This window comes from Anomaloglossus baeobatrachus, chromosome 2, assembly GCF_048569485.1.
Source record: "Anomaloglossus baeobatrachus isolate aAnoBae1 chromosome 2, aAnoBae1.hap1, whole genome shotgun sequence".
NCBI classification, from domain to species: Eukaryota; Metazoa; Chordata; class Amphibia; order Anura; family Aromobatidae; genus Anomaloglossus; species Anomaloglossus baeobatrachus.
In genome coordinates this window covers 25,249,127-25,265,885 of record NC_134354.1, presented here as the reverse complement: position 1 = coordinate 25,265,885, position 16,759 = coordinate 25,249,127, and the positions used below count along the sequence as shown (strand labels likewise).

Here is a 16,759-nt window from a genome sequence, read left to right as displayed (position 1 = left end):
ATGGGCGCCCGTTCATCCTCCACACGGACGCCAGTAACGTGGGGCTAGGAGCGGTCTTGTCCCAGGTCCAGGATGGGAAGGAGAAGGTGATTGCCTACGCCAGCCGAAAACTCCGGCCGACCGAAAGGAACCCTGAGAACTATAGCTCCTTCAAGCTCGAGCTATTGGCGTTGGTGTGGGCTATCACAGAGCGGTTCCGCCACTACCTGGCGGCGGCAAAATTCACCGCGTTTACGGACAACAATCCGCTAACTCACCTGGACACGGCCAAGTTGGGCGCGCTGGAGCAGCGGTGGGTAGCCCGGTTAGCCAACTATGATTTCACCATAAAGTACCGAGCTGGTCGTGTCAACATCAATGCAGATGCACTCTCCCGGATGCCCCATTTGTCAGAAGAGGGGTGTGAGGATGACGACCTCGAGGAGATTGAGTTGCCTGCGTTTCACCAGCCGCCTACTGAGAGGGTACAAGTATGTCAGCAACGGGCGGACCTGGACCCGCGGCCCAGTCAAGAGTGGCAGGACGCCCAGGACCAAGCACCGGCTGTCCGTCTTGTCAAGACCCTGGTGGAACAAGGTGCTATGGGAATAGACCCTGCCGCTCCAGCCGAAGCCCAACGCTTGTGGAAAGAACGAAAACGGCTCTACCTACACCAAGGGAGGCTGTACCGTGAGCTGATCAACCCAAAGACCCATGAGAAAATATGCCAGTTGATCGTTCCTCAAGCTGAGGTTGCTACCGTCCTGCGGGCATACCATGATGGTGCTGGCCACTTCGGGTGGAAGAAGCTGGAGATGCTGTTGAGGGAGCGGTTCTATTGGAGTGGGATGCGTGAATCGGTGGAAGCCTGGTGCCGAGAGTGCGGTCCTTGTACACTGAGGAGAAAGGACGAGACTAGCCAGAGGGCACCGTTACATCCCATAGTCACCCATCAGCCGCTGGAGCTGGTCGCCCTGGACCATGTCAAACTCACCCCTAGCCGAAGTGGGTACACCTACGCGTTGACCATGGTAGACCACTACTCAAGATTCATGGTGGTAGTCCCCGTTAAGGACTTGACTGGTCGAACCGCTGCCCGAGCGTTCCAGGCCTATTTTTGCCGACCCCATGGGTACCCCGAGAAGGTGCTGACTGACCAAGGCCCGGCTTTTGAAGCAGAAGTGTTTCACGAATTCTGCCAGTTGTACGGCTGCAAGAAGATCCGGACCACTCCGTACCACGCCCAAACCAACGGCATGTGCGAGAAAATGAATCACTTGGTCCTGGGGCTCCTCAAGACGCTACCGCTGGAAGAACGGAACATGTGGCCGGAAAAGTTACCCGACTTGGTCGACATGTACAATAATATCCCATCCAGCTCGACGAAGTGCACCCCAGCGTATCTGATGAGGGCCCGGCCTGGCCGCCTGCCGGTGGATCTGGAGATGGGGTTGGAGGCTCCGGAAGCACTCCCTTCAACGGCAGAGTGGGAAAGTCGGAGGAGGGCCCAGTACCGGCAAATCCAGGAGTATGTGGAGAAAAACCTCAGTCGAAGTCGAGAACAGCAAGAGCACCGGTTCAACCAGAAGGCGCCTGCAGGTCCTTTCCAGCCAGGAGATGTGGTGCTGAAACGGAAGAGAAAAGCCCACAAACTGGATGACCAGTGGGAGCAAGTCCCTTACGTCGTACAACCCACCGAGTGGGACAATGGGAAGACCTACCAGATCAGTCGTGACCAAGGGGGCACCCTGGCCACAGTTTCTCGGGACCATCTAAAGAAATGCCCCCCAGCGTTAAAAGCAGAGGCTGAAGTACCGGTTCCTCCACCAGTGGAAAAGGCAGCAGAGGTGATCCACACTGTCATGGGTGACTTCCCAGCAAACTGGCCTACACAGAACGGCGCGGTGATACTTCCAGTGATACTGTTCCCACAACCCGTGGATGAAGAAGTAGTGGAAGCGGTTAACCGTGAGCCAGAACCAGTGCCAGTGCCCAGGGATGAACCTGTACCCAGCCCCCCTGCACCTCCGCCTGCCCCACACTATAGCAGGGAGGAGGAACCGATTGTTCCCTCTACCCCACTGTCTAGCACCACTGACACCGGGCCCCGAAGGTCCACCCGTTCCAACCTAGGTAGACCCCCACTTAGGTACAGGGAGACCGTTCTATGAGTAAGAGGGGCCCGCAAATGTAAAAGAGTGTTGTGTGCTTGTTTGAAAAAGTTTGAAAGTTTGCGAAAGTTGAAAGATAATGAAAATGATTACCCGAGAAGTCACCTGATTTGTTGTTGATTTGCAACCGGCTGGAGCCGGCACCGTTGTCCCCGTGGGGACCGTTAAAAGTTTATGCATGGGAACTAGCCATGGACAAGCCCGTGAACTTTGCAGGGCAACCACAAACGTTAGTGGCATGTAAATATGTTGGGTACCGTTACCGTTTCCGCAATGCCGCCTCCGGAGAGGCAGGTTGGAGGGAGGGCCCTGAGCAGAGCAGGCCAGGGCCCAGCCACCAAAGGAACCGGTGGCCACCCTCTGGAGGGCAAGGACAGATCCCGCTCGGGTAACTTGTGCTGGACTGTGGGTCAAGGGGTGCTGCCTGGGTTTTAGGGGCAGCATCAGGGCCAGGTTGCTTGGGTGGGAGAGAGCGGAAACCGTGACCGTACACCGTTGAAACGTTAAAAAGTAAAATGTGCCTCCCGTCTTGGGAAGAGTTGATTGAAAATGCTTATGTTATGTTTAACCCTGTTATCCCCTTTTTACAGAAAAATAAAACCGGTGTAGGACGGCAGCCCGCGGACGGTCTGCATTTTGCTAAGGGGGAATGTGTCGCCCTGGGCAAGCCAGGGGACACAGATAACAACACCACTACACCCCACACTCCAGGTAGGCACACCTGCTAACCAGAAATCCTTGTTGCCTCTCTCCAGGAGTCTGTGATGCACACCAGGGGGTGGGCCAGGCGGTTGGCTCCGCCCACCAAGGAGCTCACAACTCTGGAGGCAGGAAGTAACCAGGCAGTCGAGTCAGGGACATGAAGGAGTGAACAGCAGAGTAGCCCAGGCAGGGGCTAGAGGAAACAACCAGAAGTGAAAGTGAAGGAAAGGAAAGTGGAAAAGGAGGAAAGCAAGAAGTGGTGACAGAGCAGAGAGAAGGAGAAGCCTGAGAGCCCAGCTGTGTGTAGGGCTAGAACAGCAAGGTCAGCGACGGCGGTGACTGTCCGGAGGGGGACCGTTTGGAAGTTCCTGGAAGGACCCCGTTGGCTGTGTGCCCGGTGGTCTGGAGCAGTGTTCCGAAGGACAGTCAGCACCAGGGCAGGGGCCTCTCGGACCCCGGCAAGGCTAGGAGTCGCCCAATTTGCCGAATCCGTCAGCGAAGGGGACGCAGATCCCCCAGCAATAAAGTCCCGATTGACGGCAACAGCCCGACCATTACCGGGGAGACACCGCCACCGCCAAGGCACCAGTTTCCCCAGGGCCAGCGCCTGCGGGCAAAGTGTAGAGCTCCTCCGGCCCAGATTGCAGTCGGGGAGCGGGTAACCGGAGGGAATCCACCGCTACCATCAGTCAAACAGGTGCAAGGAAGAGAGACGTCACCGTCACCTACCGGGAGTGCAGGTGCAACCGTCTGTGGGACCGTCCTACCAGCCGTTGGTTTACCGTACAAACTGTGTCCGTGTCTCAGGCTGAGTGAGTACCACAGTGCCGCAAGGCATAGCGCTGCCCCCGCGTCCCTGCGCCCTCCAGGCCCTACACTTCACATCTCTTCACCGGGCCCCGGGATCACCAACCCCTACCCACGGAGGGGCAACACAACACCTGGCTGCTCCCATCACCATCCCCGGGACCCTCACACTGAGCAGCGGTGGTGCCATCACCACAACCGTGGGTGGCGTCACGAACTATAATCCCAACAAACACCCCCCTTTTCACTCACGGGCGAGGAGTGTCGCTCGAGACACCCCGGGATCCGGCCCGCAGCTCGAGCCACCAGGAGCAACTGCCGGACCCGAGCAGAAGGGGTGAGCGCGGTGTGCTGACACCCTCCTCCCCGCCCGCGACACCTGATTCGGCCTTCACAGAGCCTGATCCATCCCCACAGAGCCTGATTCGGCCTTCACAGAGCCTGATCCATCCCCACAGAGCCTTATCCGGCCTTCACAGAGCCCTAATCTCATATCATCTTGTCTGTCTGGGATCATATGAAAAAACAGAATGATCCGCAGAAACCTCATAAACATTTCTAAAATGTTCTGAAAAACCTCCTGCCGAGTTCATAAAAAAAACTGTGTACGATACAAGTGATGAAGGAAAATTGATGCTGTTTTGAAAGTAAAGGATGGTCACCAGATTTAGGTCCTCTCTTGTTCATGATCTTTGAATTTTTTTAACTAATAAAAATATAAATTATTAATACTATTTTTTTTTACAGAACTCTTACTTTTCAGCATTTGTTTCCTCTACTGCCTAGAAGATTTGCATAGTACTATGGTGAAAGGCTCCAACCAATGCCGTTCCATTAACCCTCTGTCACCCTTAAAAATGTATTTTAATAAAAGGTACCGGAAGCGCAATCATCAGGGTGTATAATAGATATACCTCACCGCTCACCTAATACTTGTAGTGAAAAGTTTTTGAACAACGTGTTCTTATCATTCGGAACTTCACAGTTGTACGTCCCTTCATCAGATACCTCAGTGTTACTGATGGTCAGTGATAAGTTGTCACTTCTCATCCTGGGGCTGCAGGAGCTGAATGACGTCTTTGTATTATCTTCTATCTTATAGGATATTACACAGGAGGAATTATATAGACGAAGCTTCCATGTAAGTAATAGTAAAGTGTCTCCGGGATTAACCTCACACTGCAGAACAACGGGATCTCCTCTTCTCACCTTCATTACATCTGGAAGAGAAAGAAGAAGGTGATTACAGTTGCTATTAACCTTTTTATGCTTTTATTGTTAATGATTGCAGTATACAAATACGGCTACAATCAGATTCAGATACATTGTATTTCTCCTTTTTTTAATTACTCTTACAAGCTGGTAGTCAATGAATTTTTATAATTTATACACTGATGATTTGTACATTGATGATTCGATATGTTGGCGTATACAACAGCTGCAGTCTCATGTTGGAGGGACCATATGAAGCAGAGAGCAGATGGTTCTGTGTTATAGAGGACCTTTAACCAAATTTTTCATGTTTAACTGGACACACAATATGTAATAGTGGTGTCACACAGAGGTTCTGCCAGGTAGCGCCGCAACACATAAGGGTACACAGTGAGAACAATATAATGGTAAGCTATGGTGCTAGAGAGGGGGTAGCCCTGCACTCCCTACGTCCTTGTACAGGTCCATCCCCCTGTCACCGTCATGCGCCTAGGCCCTTGCTTGCCCTGAAGTCACTCTGGCTAGTGAGAAGGCCAGCAAAACTACTAGTCTCACCACTGCAATAATACAACACAAAGCAAGGGAGACAGACAGAGGAAAATAGACACAAAAGGGAAATATTCCAAGCTCCTCCAATGCAACTAAACACCACAGCTGCAACTGTGATGATTCCTCAGCCTCTTCCAGAGACAGGCTCCTTCCTAAGTGGTCAGCACAAGAATGCAGATTCTGTAACAGGCACCAGATGGTAAGAGATGTGACCTTTATAGCAAAAGAGAGTCATCACAAAATAGCTACACCTGGGATTAAGGCTACAAAGGATAGTTAGAGAGGAAAAAGACCTTAACCCCTACAGCACTAAAAGCAAGCAGATTTCACTCAAAAACTAGCGGATCTGTGAGCAATGAGGCATTGTGAAATTCTGATACCAGTCTTGCCAGACATCTCCCCAAAGCGAGACACACATGACAAGTGGCTACAAAGCAGTATAAAAAGTTTTTTATTCTTTCTTAATTTTGCCTCTCCATTACAGAGATATTAGCAAAGTATTTGGCACTTAATGAGTCAACTTTTGTTAAGTCTAAATGGGTGTTCTCTGACAGTTTTCACTGTGGGCGGGGACTTCTCCCTGTATGATTTGCTATCTGATTATATCCATGTAGACTTAATAAAAGTTAACACGTTAGGTGACAATATTTTGATTGCTAATATCTCTGCAACAGAGAGGTGAAACTTAAAAAGAAAAGAAATGTTTTATTTAAGCTCTGCAGTCACTAAGACACACATTGTGGTCTAGTTCAACATGAAAAAAAAGATGAAAGGTCCTCTTTACTTGTTAAGGTTTGTTAATGTATGTGCAAACTGTGCAATATGACCTGTTTTTTTTGCATCAAGGTCTCTCCTTTAATTTTCTATTTTGTTGATAAGGGTCCAACTAAAACAGTTAATTATCCCACAGTGTGAGAGCGCTGATCATTCTGCTGGAAGCCCCAATCTGCAGCAGCATATATAGTAATTATAGGAATGTATTCATTAGTCACAAGCATGAATGCTACTCAAGGCCAAGCTCAGACGAGTGTGTGCAAAATCATTTACTGGTATTTTAGATCCAGAAAAAATAGACGATTGCTTCTTCTATGTGGTTCTTTTATGACAATTTTTCACATCATTGTTACCTTTGTTTTATAAATCAACAATTTAAAAAACAAAAAAGACCAGACAATTTCCTAAGTATTATCCAATGGATAAATAAAAAATGAAACCTGTTCGAATGCCAACAATGCGGAGCTGCAGCTAAAAAGGCCAACAAAATTCTGGGATGTATCAAGACAAGCAATGAATCTAGATCAAGAGAGGTCATTATTCCCCTATACTCTGCCCTGGTCAGACCCCACCTGGAATACTGGGTACAGTTCTGGGCGCCCCAATTCAAGAATGACATCGATATACTGGAGCAAACCAGAGAAGAGCAACTAAGATGGTAGAAGGTCTGAAAACCATGTCCTTTGGAGAACGGCTAAAACAACTAGGGATGTTTAGATTGCAAAAAAGACGTCTGAGAGGAGACTTAATAGCGATCTACAAATATCTGAAAGGAAGTCACAGTGGAGAGGGAACCACCCTATTCTCGTTAGCACAAGGAAGCACAAGAAGCAATGGGATGAAACATAGAGGAAGGAGATTCAGATTAGATGTTTAGATTGCAAAAAAGAAGGCTGAGAGGAGACTTAATAGCGATCTACAAATATCTGAAAGGAAGTCACAGTGGAGAGGGAACCACCCTATTTTCGTTAGCACAATGAAGCACAAGAAGCAATGGGATGAAGCATAGAGGAAGGAGATTCAGATTAGATGTTTAGATTGCAAAAAAGAAGGCTGAGAGGAGACTTAATAGCGATCTACAAATATCTGAAAGGTAGTCACAGTGGAGAGGGAACCACCCTATTCTCGTTAGCACAAGAAAGCACAAGAAGCAATGGGATGAAGCATAGAGGAAGGAGATTCAGATTAGACATTAGGAAAAACTTTCTGACAGTGAGGGCAGTCAGAGAGTGGAACAGGCGACCACGGGAGGTGGTGAGCTCTTCCTCAATGGAAATCTGCAAGCCGAAACTGGATAAACATATAGCTGGGATGATTTAGGAAAGCCTGCACTCACGGGGGTTGGATCCGAAGGCCCTTGAGGTCCCTTTCAACTCTACCATTCTATGATTCTATGAATGGTGTAAAAAAAGCAAAATATTGGACACGCTTACATGTGGCAGATGCATTCAGACCTCTGATGAATGACAAAAATACAGTAGACAATACTACAATAAAATGGGGACTACTGAGGAAAAAATAACAGCGGCGGGCCCTAGCTCTAGTGAGAGGGGTAGATGGACACCTCCTATTCTCACTTGCAGCTCTCCCTACATTCCTAGCCAGGCCCTATACAGTCTTCTCAACTGTCATCGAGCAGGAAACCTGAGAAACTCTGTAGTTGCCCTGGCTAGTGCGTTGGCAGGTGAGAGATGCTAGCACCACTGCTGCACTAATATAACACAAGGAAAGATGAGACAAAGAGGGGAAAATAGCCACAAAAAAGGATAAAGTCCAGCTTCTCGAACACTCCTTCATAGCTCCTTCCATTAAGGAGGCCATTATACAAATGGATTTGTATCTTCAGCAAGGATTCCTGAGTAACACCTCTATTTAAATTTGAAGGGGCATGACTACAAAGCAGCTGGAAGTGAAGCACTCATCTAAGAACTGCTGTAAAAGCTGCTAGCAGCAAAACTGACATTAACTTTTTCAGTTCTAAGAGAAATGAAGCAACATAAATGTAGAGAGCCAGATGGAGATGAGAGGCTCCAGTCCAAAAGCTGTCACTAATATCCAAAAACAGGGAGACAATCGTGACAACCGCGCAGCTTTAGGATTAAATCAATGTAAAAATAAACTAAGTGGACAATATACAAACATATATTTACATGATGCATCAGCACACTGCGACTAATGAATACATGAATTACGATATTATTATGCACGTTAAAAATGTAAGGTACTTCGTTAACATTTTTTGATCATAAAGTCAAAAAGCAACCCAACCATGTCAAGGTGTACCTAAATATGGATGGTCCCTATCACTAATGTGTAACCTGGGTTTCTTTCACTTTCCCATTCAGATGAGTCCTGATTTGGCACGTGGAGAGGTTAGACATTAGTGGTAGGGACCATCCAGATTTAGGTACACCTTGACATGGTTGGGTGGCTTTTGCACTTTTGATCAAAAGTTATTTATGCAGGTGATGAAACCATGTGTAGACATTGTATGGCACAATTTGAGCTTTGTATTCTATACAGTAGTTATCTACAGACTTTCTGTATGTGCTATCAAATGTAACAACTTCCTGACCACCTATGGTCCACATTATACTTTGCACTGACGCTTCAAAATTTCACTGCATAGTACAACAGCTGCATGAGATCGTGAAGCTGTGGAATCAAGAATCTTGCTGTCAGACACAGCCAGACTTCCCATACAGATGGCAATTATTATTTATTACTTCCTGTGCCCTCTCGATCACTGTATTTGTAGGAGGTGGTCGCATCCCCATAGTGTTTTAAGGTATTTTCCTGTGCTGTGAAAGATGTGTTTTACACTAAGCATATTCTATGTGTCATTGAATATTATAAATGTGATAAGATGTACTGCTACTAGCGAAGTGTGGGTCCCCGATGTAGCAGAGCCGCGACCAAAAAGTGTTTGGCACCACCTAGTGGTCGGGCAGAGGCAGCGGTATATTGGTTGTTAGATAAGATTGGTTTAAGCCAATTTAGGGGAGGAGTGACAGATGGCTGGTGCATTGGTTAGCGAGTCAGGCCTTGAGAGGTGCCAGTTCTGCAGAGGGTTTCAGTAGAAAAGACGTGGCTATGGTGTCAGGGTGTGACATCTGCCCAGGACCACAGACTCAGACTACAGGCTAGCCGCTCACTCAGCAGGATCCAGAGAACCCCGAAACCCTTTAACCCCTGTACAGGGATCTGAAATTAAAACAGGGTCCAGGAGATCGCTGCTTATGCAAGGCTGCAATCCAGAGAAGAGTAGTCGTTAGGCAGGGTCAAAACCAGGAGGTACAAAAAGGGACAAAATCAGCACGCAAGAGCGTAGTCAGGAAATCAGGCTAAGGTCAAACCGGAGATGGCAGGTCCCAGCAAAACCCAGCTTAGTGGATGGGTGTAGAGCCTGCACCTACCAGAGCCACTGATACTGACTCCTCCCCTATCACCAGCATTGCCCACGGCGGGAATACAGCGGCACCTGGTAATCAAAGCAGATGTTGCAGGAGCGGACTCTGGTGGAGACGTGACTCGGGGCCAGTTAGTGAACCCTGAGGTAAACTTGTGAGGTTCGGAGCCTACGGCTTACCCCAGGGGGTTCAGGGAGAAGTCATGTGCCTAAAAGGCCATCGGGGCCCAGAAGTGGACACAGGTGAAAAAAAGAGTGGGGGAGTGGAGTCACAGAGGCCCGACAGCTTGAAAATTAGTGCGGATAGGTCAAGAGAGAGTACCCAAAATACAGTAACAGCAGAACTGTGAGAAGTGAGGCCATGTCTGTCATAGCAGTGTGAAGAATAAACTGTACAGGTTTGGTTTGCCAAGAGAACTCTGGTTTTACGTGTTTCAGTACTTCGTCCACGATGAAGACCGGCAGCAGGATGATGGACACCGGCCCGAAGAAAACAGTTGTGTCACACACCCCACGTCATACACAAACACTGACTCTCTCTGGTGAAGGAGCGCGGAACAACACCCAGTGGATATAATATGATTGCTGGAGGTATGAGTCCTAGGAAATCCAGTCAACTCTGCCTTGTAGTAAGGAGACTGAATTTGCCCAATAACTGGGGCTAATATATCAAACCCAGTTACAGGGGAAATAAGTTTTTTTGTATTATTTTTTTTCTTTAAAGCATTTAAATGTTGAAATATTACCATGAAGTTCTTTTATGACCTAACTGGGGTCACAGTGAGCCCAAAAAATTATAAATAAATAAATAAAAAATAAAAGCGTCTGTCAAATTGCTGTTACTAACTCTGTGTCAATTAAAAAAATGTGGCCAATATATAAAATCAATTGTTACGAAAAGGAAAACAAACTTTCAAATGTATTTTAGTGGTCCCTTGTGGTCATAAAAAAATTAATACATTTCATAATCATTTAGAAACAACAATACTAATGTTTTAACTCAGGAAGAGTTCAGAAATCAATATTTTGTGGAATAACCATAATTTTTCATCACAGCTTTCATGCATGTTGGCTGCTTTCCACCAATCTTTCACACTGCTTTTGGGTGACCTTATGCCACTCCTGGTGCAAAAATGTGAGCAGTTCTTCTTTGTTTGATGGTTTGTGACTATCCATCTTCCTCTTGATTACATTCCACAGGTTTTCAATGGGGTTCAGGTCTGGAGATTGTGCTGGCCATGACAGGGTTTTGATGTGGTGGTCCTTCATCCACACATTGATTGACCTAGCTGTGAGGAATGGCACATTGTCCTGTTGGAAAAAACAGTCCTCAGAGTTGGGGAACATTCCCTGAGCAGAAGGAAGCAACTGTTTCCCAGGATAAGTTTGTATGTGGCTTGATTCATACATCCTTCACAAAGTTTAATCTGCCCAATTCCAGCCTTACTGAAGAATCTCCAGATCATCACCGATCCTCCACCAAATTTCACAGTGGGTGCAAGACACTGTGGCTTGTACGCCTCTCCAGGCCTCCATCTAACCATTAGATGACCAGGTGTTGGGCAAAGCTGAAAAGAACAATGCGCCATGCCACACAGCTAGGTCAATCAATGTGTGATTGAAGGACCACCACATCAAAACCCTGTCATGGCCAGCCCAATCTCCAAACCTGAACCCCCTTGAAAACCTCTGGAATATAATCAAGAGGAAGATGGATAGTCACAAGCCATCAAACAAAGACGAACTGCTTACATTTTTGCACCAGGAGTGGCATAAGGTCACCCAAAAGCAGTGTGACAGACTGGTGGAAAGCAGCCAAGACGCATGAAATCTGTGATTAAAAATCATGGTTATTCCACAAAATATTGATTTCTGAATCTTCCTGAGGTAAAACATTATTAGTATTATTGTTTGTAAATGATGATGAACTTGTTGATGTTTTCTTTGTATTACTTGAGGTGTGAAAGTGCTGTGCATTCTGTGCATTGTTCTGTTATTTTGACCATTTCTCATTTTCAGAAAATAAAATACAATATTTATTGCTTGGAAATTCGGAGACGTTGTCAGTAGTTTATAGAATAAAAGAACAATTTACATTTTACTCAAAAATATAAAGAGAAAAATCAGAAAAACTGACAATTTTGCAGTGGTCTCTTAATTTTTGCCAGAGCTGTATATATACTGATATATATATATACAGTATATATAGCCTGATATTGGCAAAACAGTAAGTGTATGAAGTTTTAACTAACTCTGCTCCAGTATACCTTATCAAAAGTGAAAATATATTTTTTTGTTTAAGTATGTGATTATTTGTAGTGTCATAAATGAAATGCGTGGCCACAAGTGAAACTAGCAAATTCTATCTACTTTTTTCATTTTTAGTGCTCCGGTGCACACCTACCCACACATTACATGTACTTAGATATGATGTGCAGTATTTTTATATCTGATGTACAGTGATCTGGAAACTAGAGAAATCCTTTTTGATACCACGGTGGTAGTTTTCACAACAATCTTCCACCAACTCACCTTCGCGGTGCACCTACAGCTTACAAGAATTGCACCAGCCTTACAGCGCAGGACGACTTGTGGCGCGGATAGGTGACATGTGATCCTTCAACTTTTTATCTAAAGTTAGTATTCCACTCTCTGTGTGACTAAAGCTGGTGTCACACATAACGACGACGACAACGACGTCGCTGCAACGTCACCATACTCTGTGACGTTGCAGCGACCTCAACAGCGACGTCGCTATGTGTGACACATAACAATGATCAGACCCCTGCTGCGAAATCGTTGCTCGCACCTGAATGCTCCAGGTCATTTTTTGATTGCTGCTATCCCGCTGCGCCATGCTGATAAGCTGATAATCCTTGTGTTTGACACCGCAGCAGCGACGCTACGCTACGTCTGAAATCACACAACGACCGTCGACGTCGCTATGATCGCTGCTCCGTCGCTGCTTTTTAGAACATGTTTGACAGCTTACTAACGATCATCTATGGTCGCTGCTACGTCACAGAATATGGTGACGTTGCAGCGACGTCGTTGTCGTCGTCGTTATGTGTGACACCAGCTTAACTTTAGATTTACTGTAATTATAGATTGAGATAAACCATTAAAAGGAAACATTCACCCCTTCAGCTTCCATGTGTGGAGAACGTATAGGTTACTTTCATAGACGGATTATTGCGTTAAAGGGGTTGTCCCATTTATGGCATTTTTCACCACTGGAGATGGGATCCACATTTATCATACACTAATTGTAGTACCTAGCTTTTTCCCGGGATAGTAACTAACTATTCTAAACTATAACAAAATAAAAGGCGTTAACAAAAAATTATTTTCAACATATGGCCAGAGTCACACTTGCGTATGACTCGGCGAGTCTCGCATCGGGATCCCCCGGGCGGCCGCACAGTCTTGGACAGGAGCGGGTTAACTGCATAGAAATACATGCAGCTGAGAAGCTCCTGTCCGAGAGTGTGCGGCCGCCCCGGGTGATCCCGATGCGAGACTCGCCGAGTCATACGCAAGTGTGACTCTGGCCTAAAAGTCACAAACTAAACAGACAGAAATGTTATTATTAAAACTAAAAAAAAGTAAAGTAATAGAAGAATTTCACATCATATATTCAAGAGCGCAGATATGCATCACAAACTAACTAAAGGATTACTAAAGTAATGTGAACTACTTTATCTACAACTCCTTATTCGAGAACCATCTTATTACCTCACACATAAGCTTCTTATACTAAGACTGTCCTTTGTTGCCTATAACAACCAATCACAGCTCCTATTAAAATAGAAGCAGAGCTGTGATTGGTTGCTATAGGCCACCAGATAATATCCAGGCTAAGTGTCAAAACAGCCAATATATTACCTCATAAAACCCCATGCAATTAGTATACAGGTAAGGTAAGGTTATTTGACTTACTTCAGGCTCTACAACAGCGTTGGCTCAGCGTCACCACAGACATCATATTAACTCACATATAAGTTGGCCTATACTAAGAATGTCCTTCATTGCCTATAGCAACCAATCAGAGCTCCTTGACCTGTAACAAAATAGAAGCAGACCTGTGATTGGTTGCTATAGGCCACCTGATAAGTATCCAGAGTAACTGTCAAAACAGCCAATATATTACCTCATGCATCCAAACAGTTTCTCTGTGTCTATTTCTCTGTGCGTGTCTTTTAGTATGCATCTCTTTCTATGTGTGTGTCTCTTTCTGTGTATGTGTCTCTGTGTTTGTGTGTCTCTTTCTGTGTGTGTGTGTCTTTCTGTGTATGTGTCTCTGTGTTTGTGTGTCTCTTTCTGTGTGTGTGTGTGTCTTTCTGTGTATATGTCTTTTTCTGTGTGTATCTTTCAGTGTGTGTCTCTTTCTGTGTGTGTGTCTTTTGCTGTGTGTCATTTTCTGTGTGTGGCTTTTTCTGTCTGTGTGTTTATTTCTGTCTGTGTGTCTCTTTCTGTGTGTGCATATGGCTCTGTGTGTCTCTTTCTCTGTGTGTGTTTCTCTAAGGGGCCCTTTGCACACTACGACATCGCAAGCCGATGCTGCAATGCCGAGCGCGATAGTCCCTGCCCCCGTCGCAGCTGCGATATCTTGTGATAGCTGCCGTAGCAAACATTATCGCTAGGGCAGCTTCACATGCACTTACTAGCCCTGCGACGTCGCTCTGGCCGGCGACCCGCCTCCTTCCTAAGGGGGCGGGTCGTGTGGCGACACAGCGACGTCACACGGCAGGCGGCCAATAGAAGCGGAGGGGCGGAGATGAGTGGGACGTAAACATCCCGCCCACCTCTTTCCTTCCGCATTGCAGACGGGACGCAGATAGGAGATGTTCCTCGCTCCTGCGATTTCATACACAGCAATGTGTGCTGCCGCAGGAACGAGGGACGACATCGTACCGTCGCTGCAGCCGAAATAATGAAAATGACCGACACTACACCTATCATACGATACCGACGCTTTTGCGCTCGGTAATCGTAGTTAAAACGATTTACACACTACGATGTCGAGAGTGACGCCGGAAGTGCGTCACTTTCAATTTGACCCCACCGACATCGCACCTGCGATGTCGTAGTGTGCAAAGGGCCCCTAAGTGTCTGTGTCTTTTGGTATGTCTCTTTCTGTGTGTTTGTCTGCATATGTGTCTCTTACTGTGTATGTGTCTCTTTCTGTGTGTCTGTGTGTCTCTCTTTCTGTGTGTGTCTCTTTCTGTGTGTGTCTCTTTATGTGTGTCTCTTTCTGTGTGTCTCTTTCTCTGTGTGTCTTTCAGTATGTATGTGTCTCTTTCTGAATGTGTCTCTTTATGTGTGTGTATGTTCCTTTATGTGTGTGTGTGTGTGTGTGTTTTTCTCTGTGTGTCTCTTTCTGTGTGTCTTTTCCTGTGTGTCTCTTTCTGTGTGTGTGGGTCTCTATGTGTGTCTCTTTCTCTGTCCATAATCGGAGTCCAGCTCCATTGACTAATTACATTAATTACATTAATGTAAGCAGCTTTTTGACAAATAACTTTAAAGCTTGGGGTTAGATTTTCCCCTCAAAACATAGTACATGACATTCCCTAAGTCAAAAAAGGTGGCTGTGCAAAGTTTCAGGATTGTAAATGTGATGGTGTGGATTCCAATGGTGGCTAGTGTAGTTGATACCAAAAAGTATTATGTTGGCCTCATCTGACCACATGACCTTCTCCCATGCCTTTTCTGGATCATCCAGATGGTAATTGGTGAACTTAAAATGGGCCTGGACATGTGCTGGCGTGAGTAAGGGGACCTTGCATGCCCTGCAGGATTTTAATTCATGACAGTGTGGTGTGTTATTAACCATAATCTTTGAGACTGTGGTCAATGACCAGGTCCTCTTGTGTAGTTCTGGGGTGATTCCTGACCTTGATTAGAATCATCCATAGTCAACGAGGCGAGATTTTGCATGGAGCCTGAGACCGAGCAGGTTTGACAGTCATCTTGTGCTTCTTCTATTTTGCAATAATTGCACCAACAGTTGTTGCCCTCTCACCAAGCTGCTTGCCTCTTGTCCTGTAGCCCATCCCAGCCTTGTGCAGGTCTAAAGTTTTGTCCCTGGTGTCATTAGACAGCTCTTTGGTCTTGGCCATGGTGGAGAGGTTGGAGTGTGATTGAGTGTGCGGACAGGTGTCTATTATACAGGTAATGAGTTCAAACAAGTGCAATTAATACAAGTAATGAGTGCAGAGTAGGAGGGTTAGTTATCATGTGCACAGTGCATTTATTAAAATACTTAGTCTTCGCTGCTTTCTTTTGTCTGCAGTGTAGTTTTGATTCTATTCTGCACCATGTAACCACGTGTCAGTCTAATCGGTCCTCATACTGTCTTCTGTGAAGACTGGAGATGTTTTCTCTAAGATAGCCTTGATGTGAGTCATATTTTCTTGAGAAATTTTCAATATCTTCCATGTAAAAAGGATTTGTCAGGGTTACATGGATGTGAAAAACCTTTTTTTCCTCCAGCAGCACGTTCCTTATGTTTGGAGCTACTCAAAACTTTTTATCAAGTACATGAATAGTGATCACTCTGAAAGATACTTGGCTTACCTTTATCGGATGTTTGCATCTAACTTTGAAAGATCGCAAATAACCCAGTACTAATTAATAGTAATGATTAAGTAGAGATGTGGGAATCTTGTGAAAATTGATTTGCCATATTTTCTTGCCGGAAAGTTGGTCGGAACATTCGATTTATGTCAAATTTATTTTAGCTCCAGAACCACCAGAGTGAAGACAAAAAAAGAAGATTGGAACCATAGAGATGGAGCGAGCAAGCGGAGGACTGAGAACCATAGAGATGGAGTGAGCAAGCGGAGGACTGAGAACCATAGAGATGGAGTGAGCAAGCGGAGGACTGAGAACCATAGAGATGGAGCGACCAAGCGGAGGACTGAGAATCATAGAGATGGAGCGAGCAATCAGAGGACTGAGAACCATAGAGATGGAGTGAGCAAGCGGAGGACTGAGAACCATAGAGATGGAGTGAGCAATCGGAGGACTGAGAACCATAGAGATGGAGCGAGCAAGCGGAGGACTGAGAACCATAGAGATGGAGCGAGCAAGCGGAGGACTGAGACCCATAGAGATGAAGCGAGCAAGTGGAGGACTGAGAACCATAGAGATGGAG

General features: G+C 46.0%; 1 protein-coding gene across 1 annotated transcript in view; it reads right to left on the bottom strand.

Annotated features, from left to right (window-relative positions):
* The window catches only part of LOC142281464 (cell surface glycoprotein CD200 receptor 1-A-like), a 69,779-nt gene extending 56,151 nt beyond the window's left edge, over positions 1–13,628 (bottom strand). Inside the window, exons 1-2 of the mRNA XM_075332858.1 lie at positions 13,543–13,628; positions 4,586–4,879 (exon numbers count right to left, since the gene is read on the bottom strand). Coding sequence (XP_075188973.1) covers positions 4,586–4,874 — 289 coding nt within the window. The 5' untranslated portion in view covers positions 4,875–4,879; positions 13,543–13,628. The remainder of the gene's footprint in view (positions 1–4,585; positions 4,880–13,542) is intronic.
* Between the last annotated feature and the right edge of the window lie 3,131 nt (positions 13,629–16,759).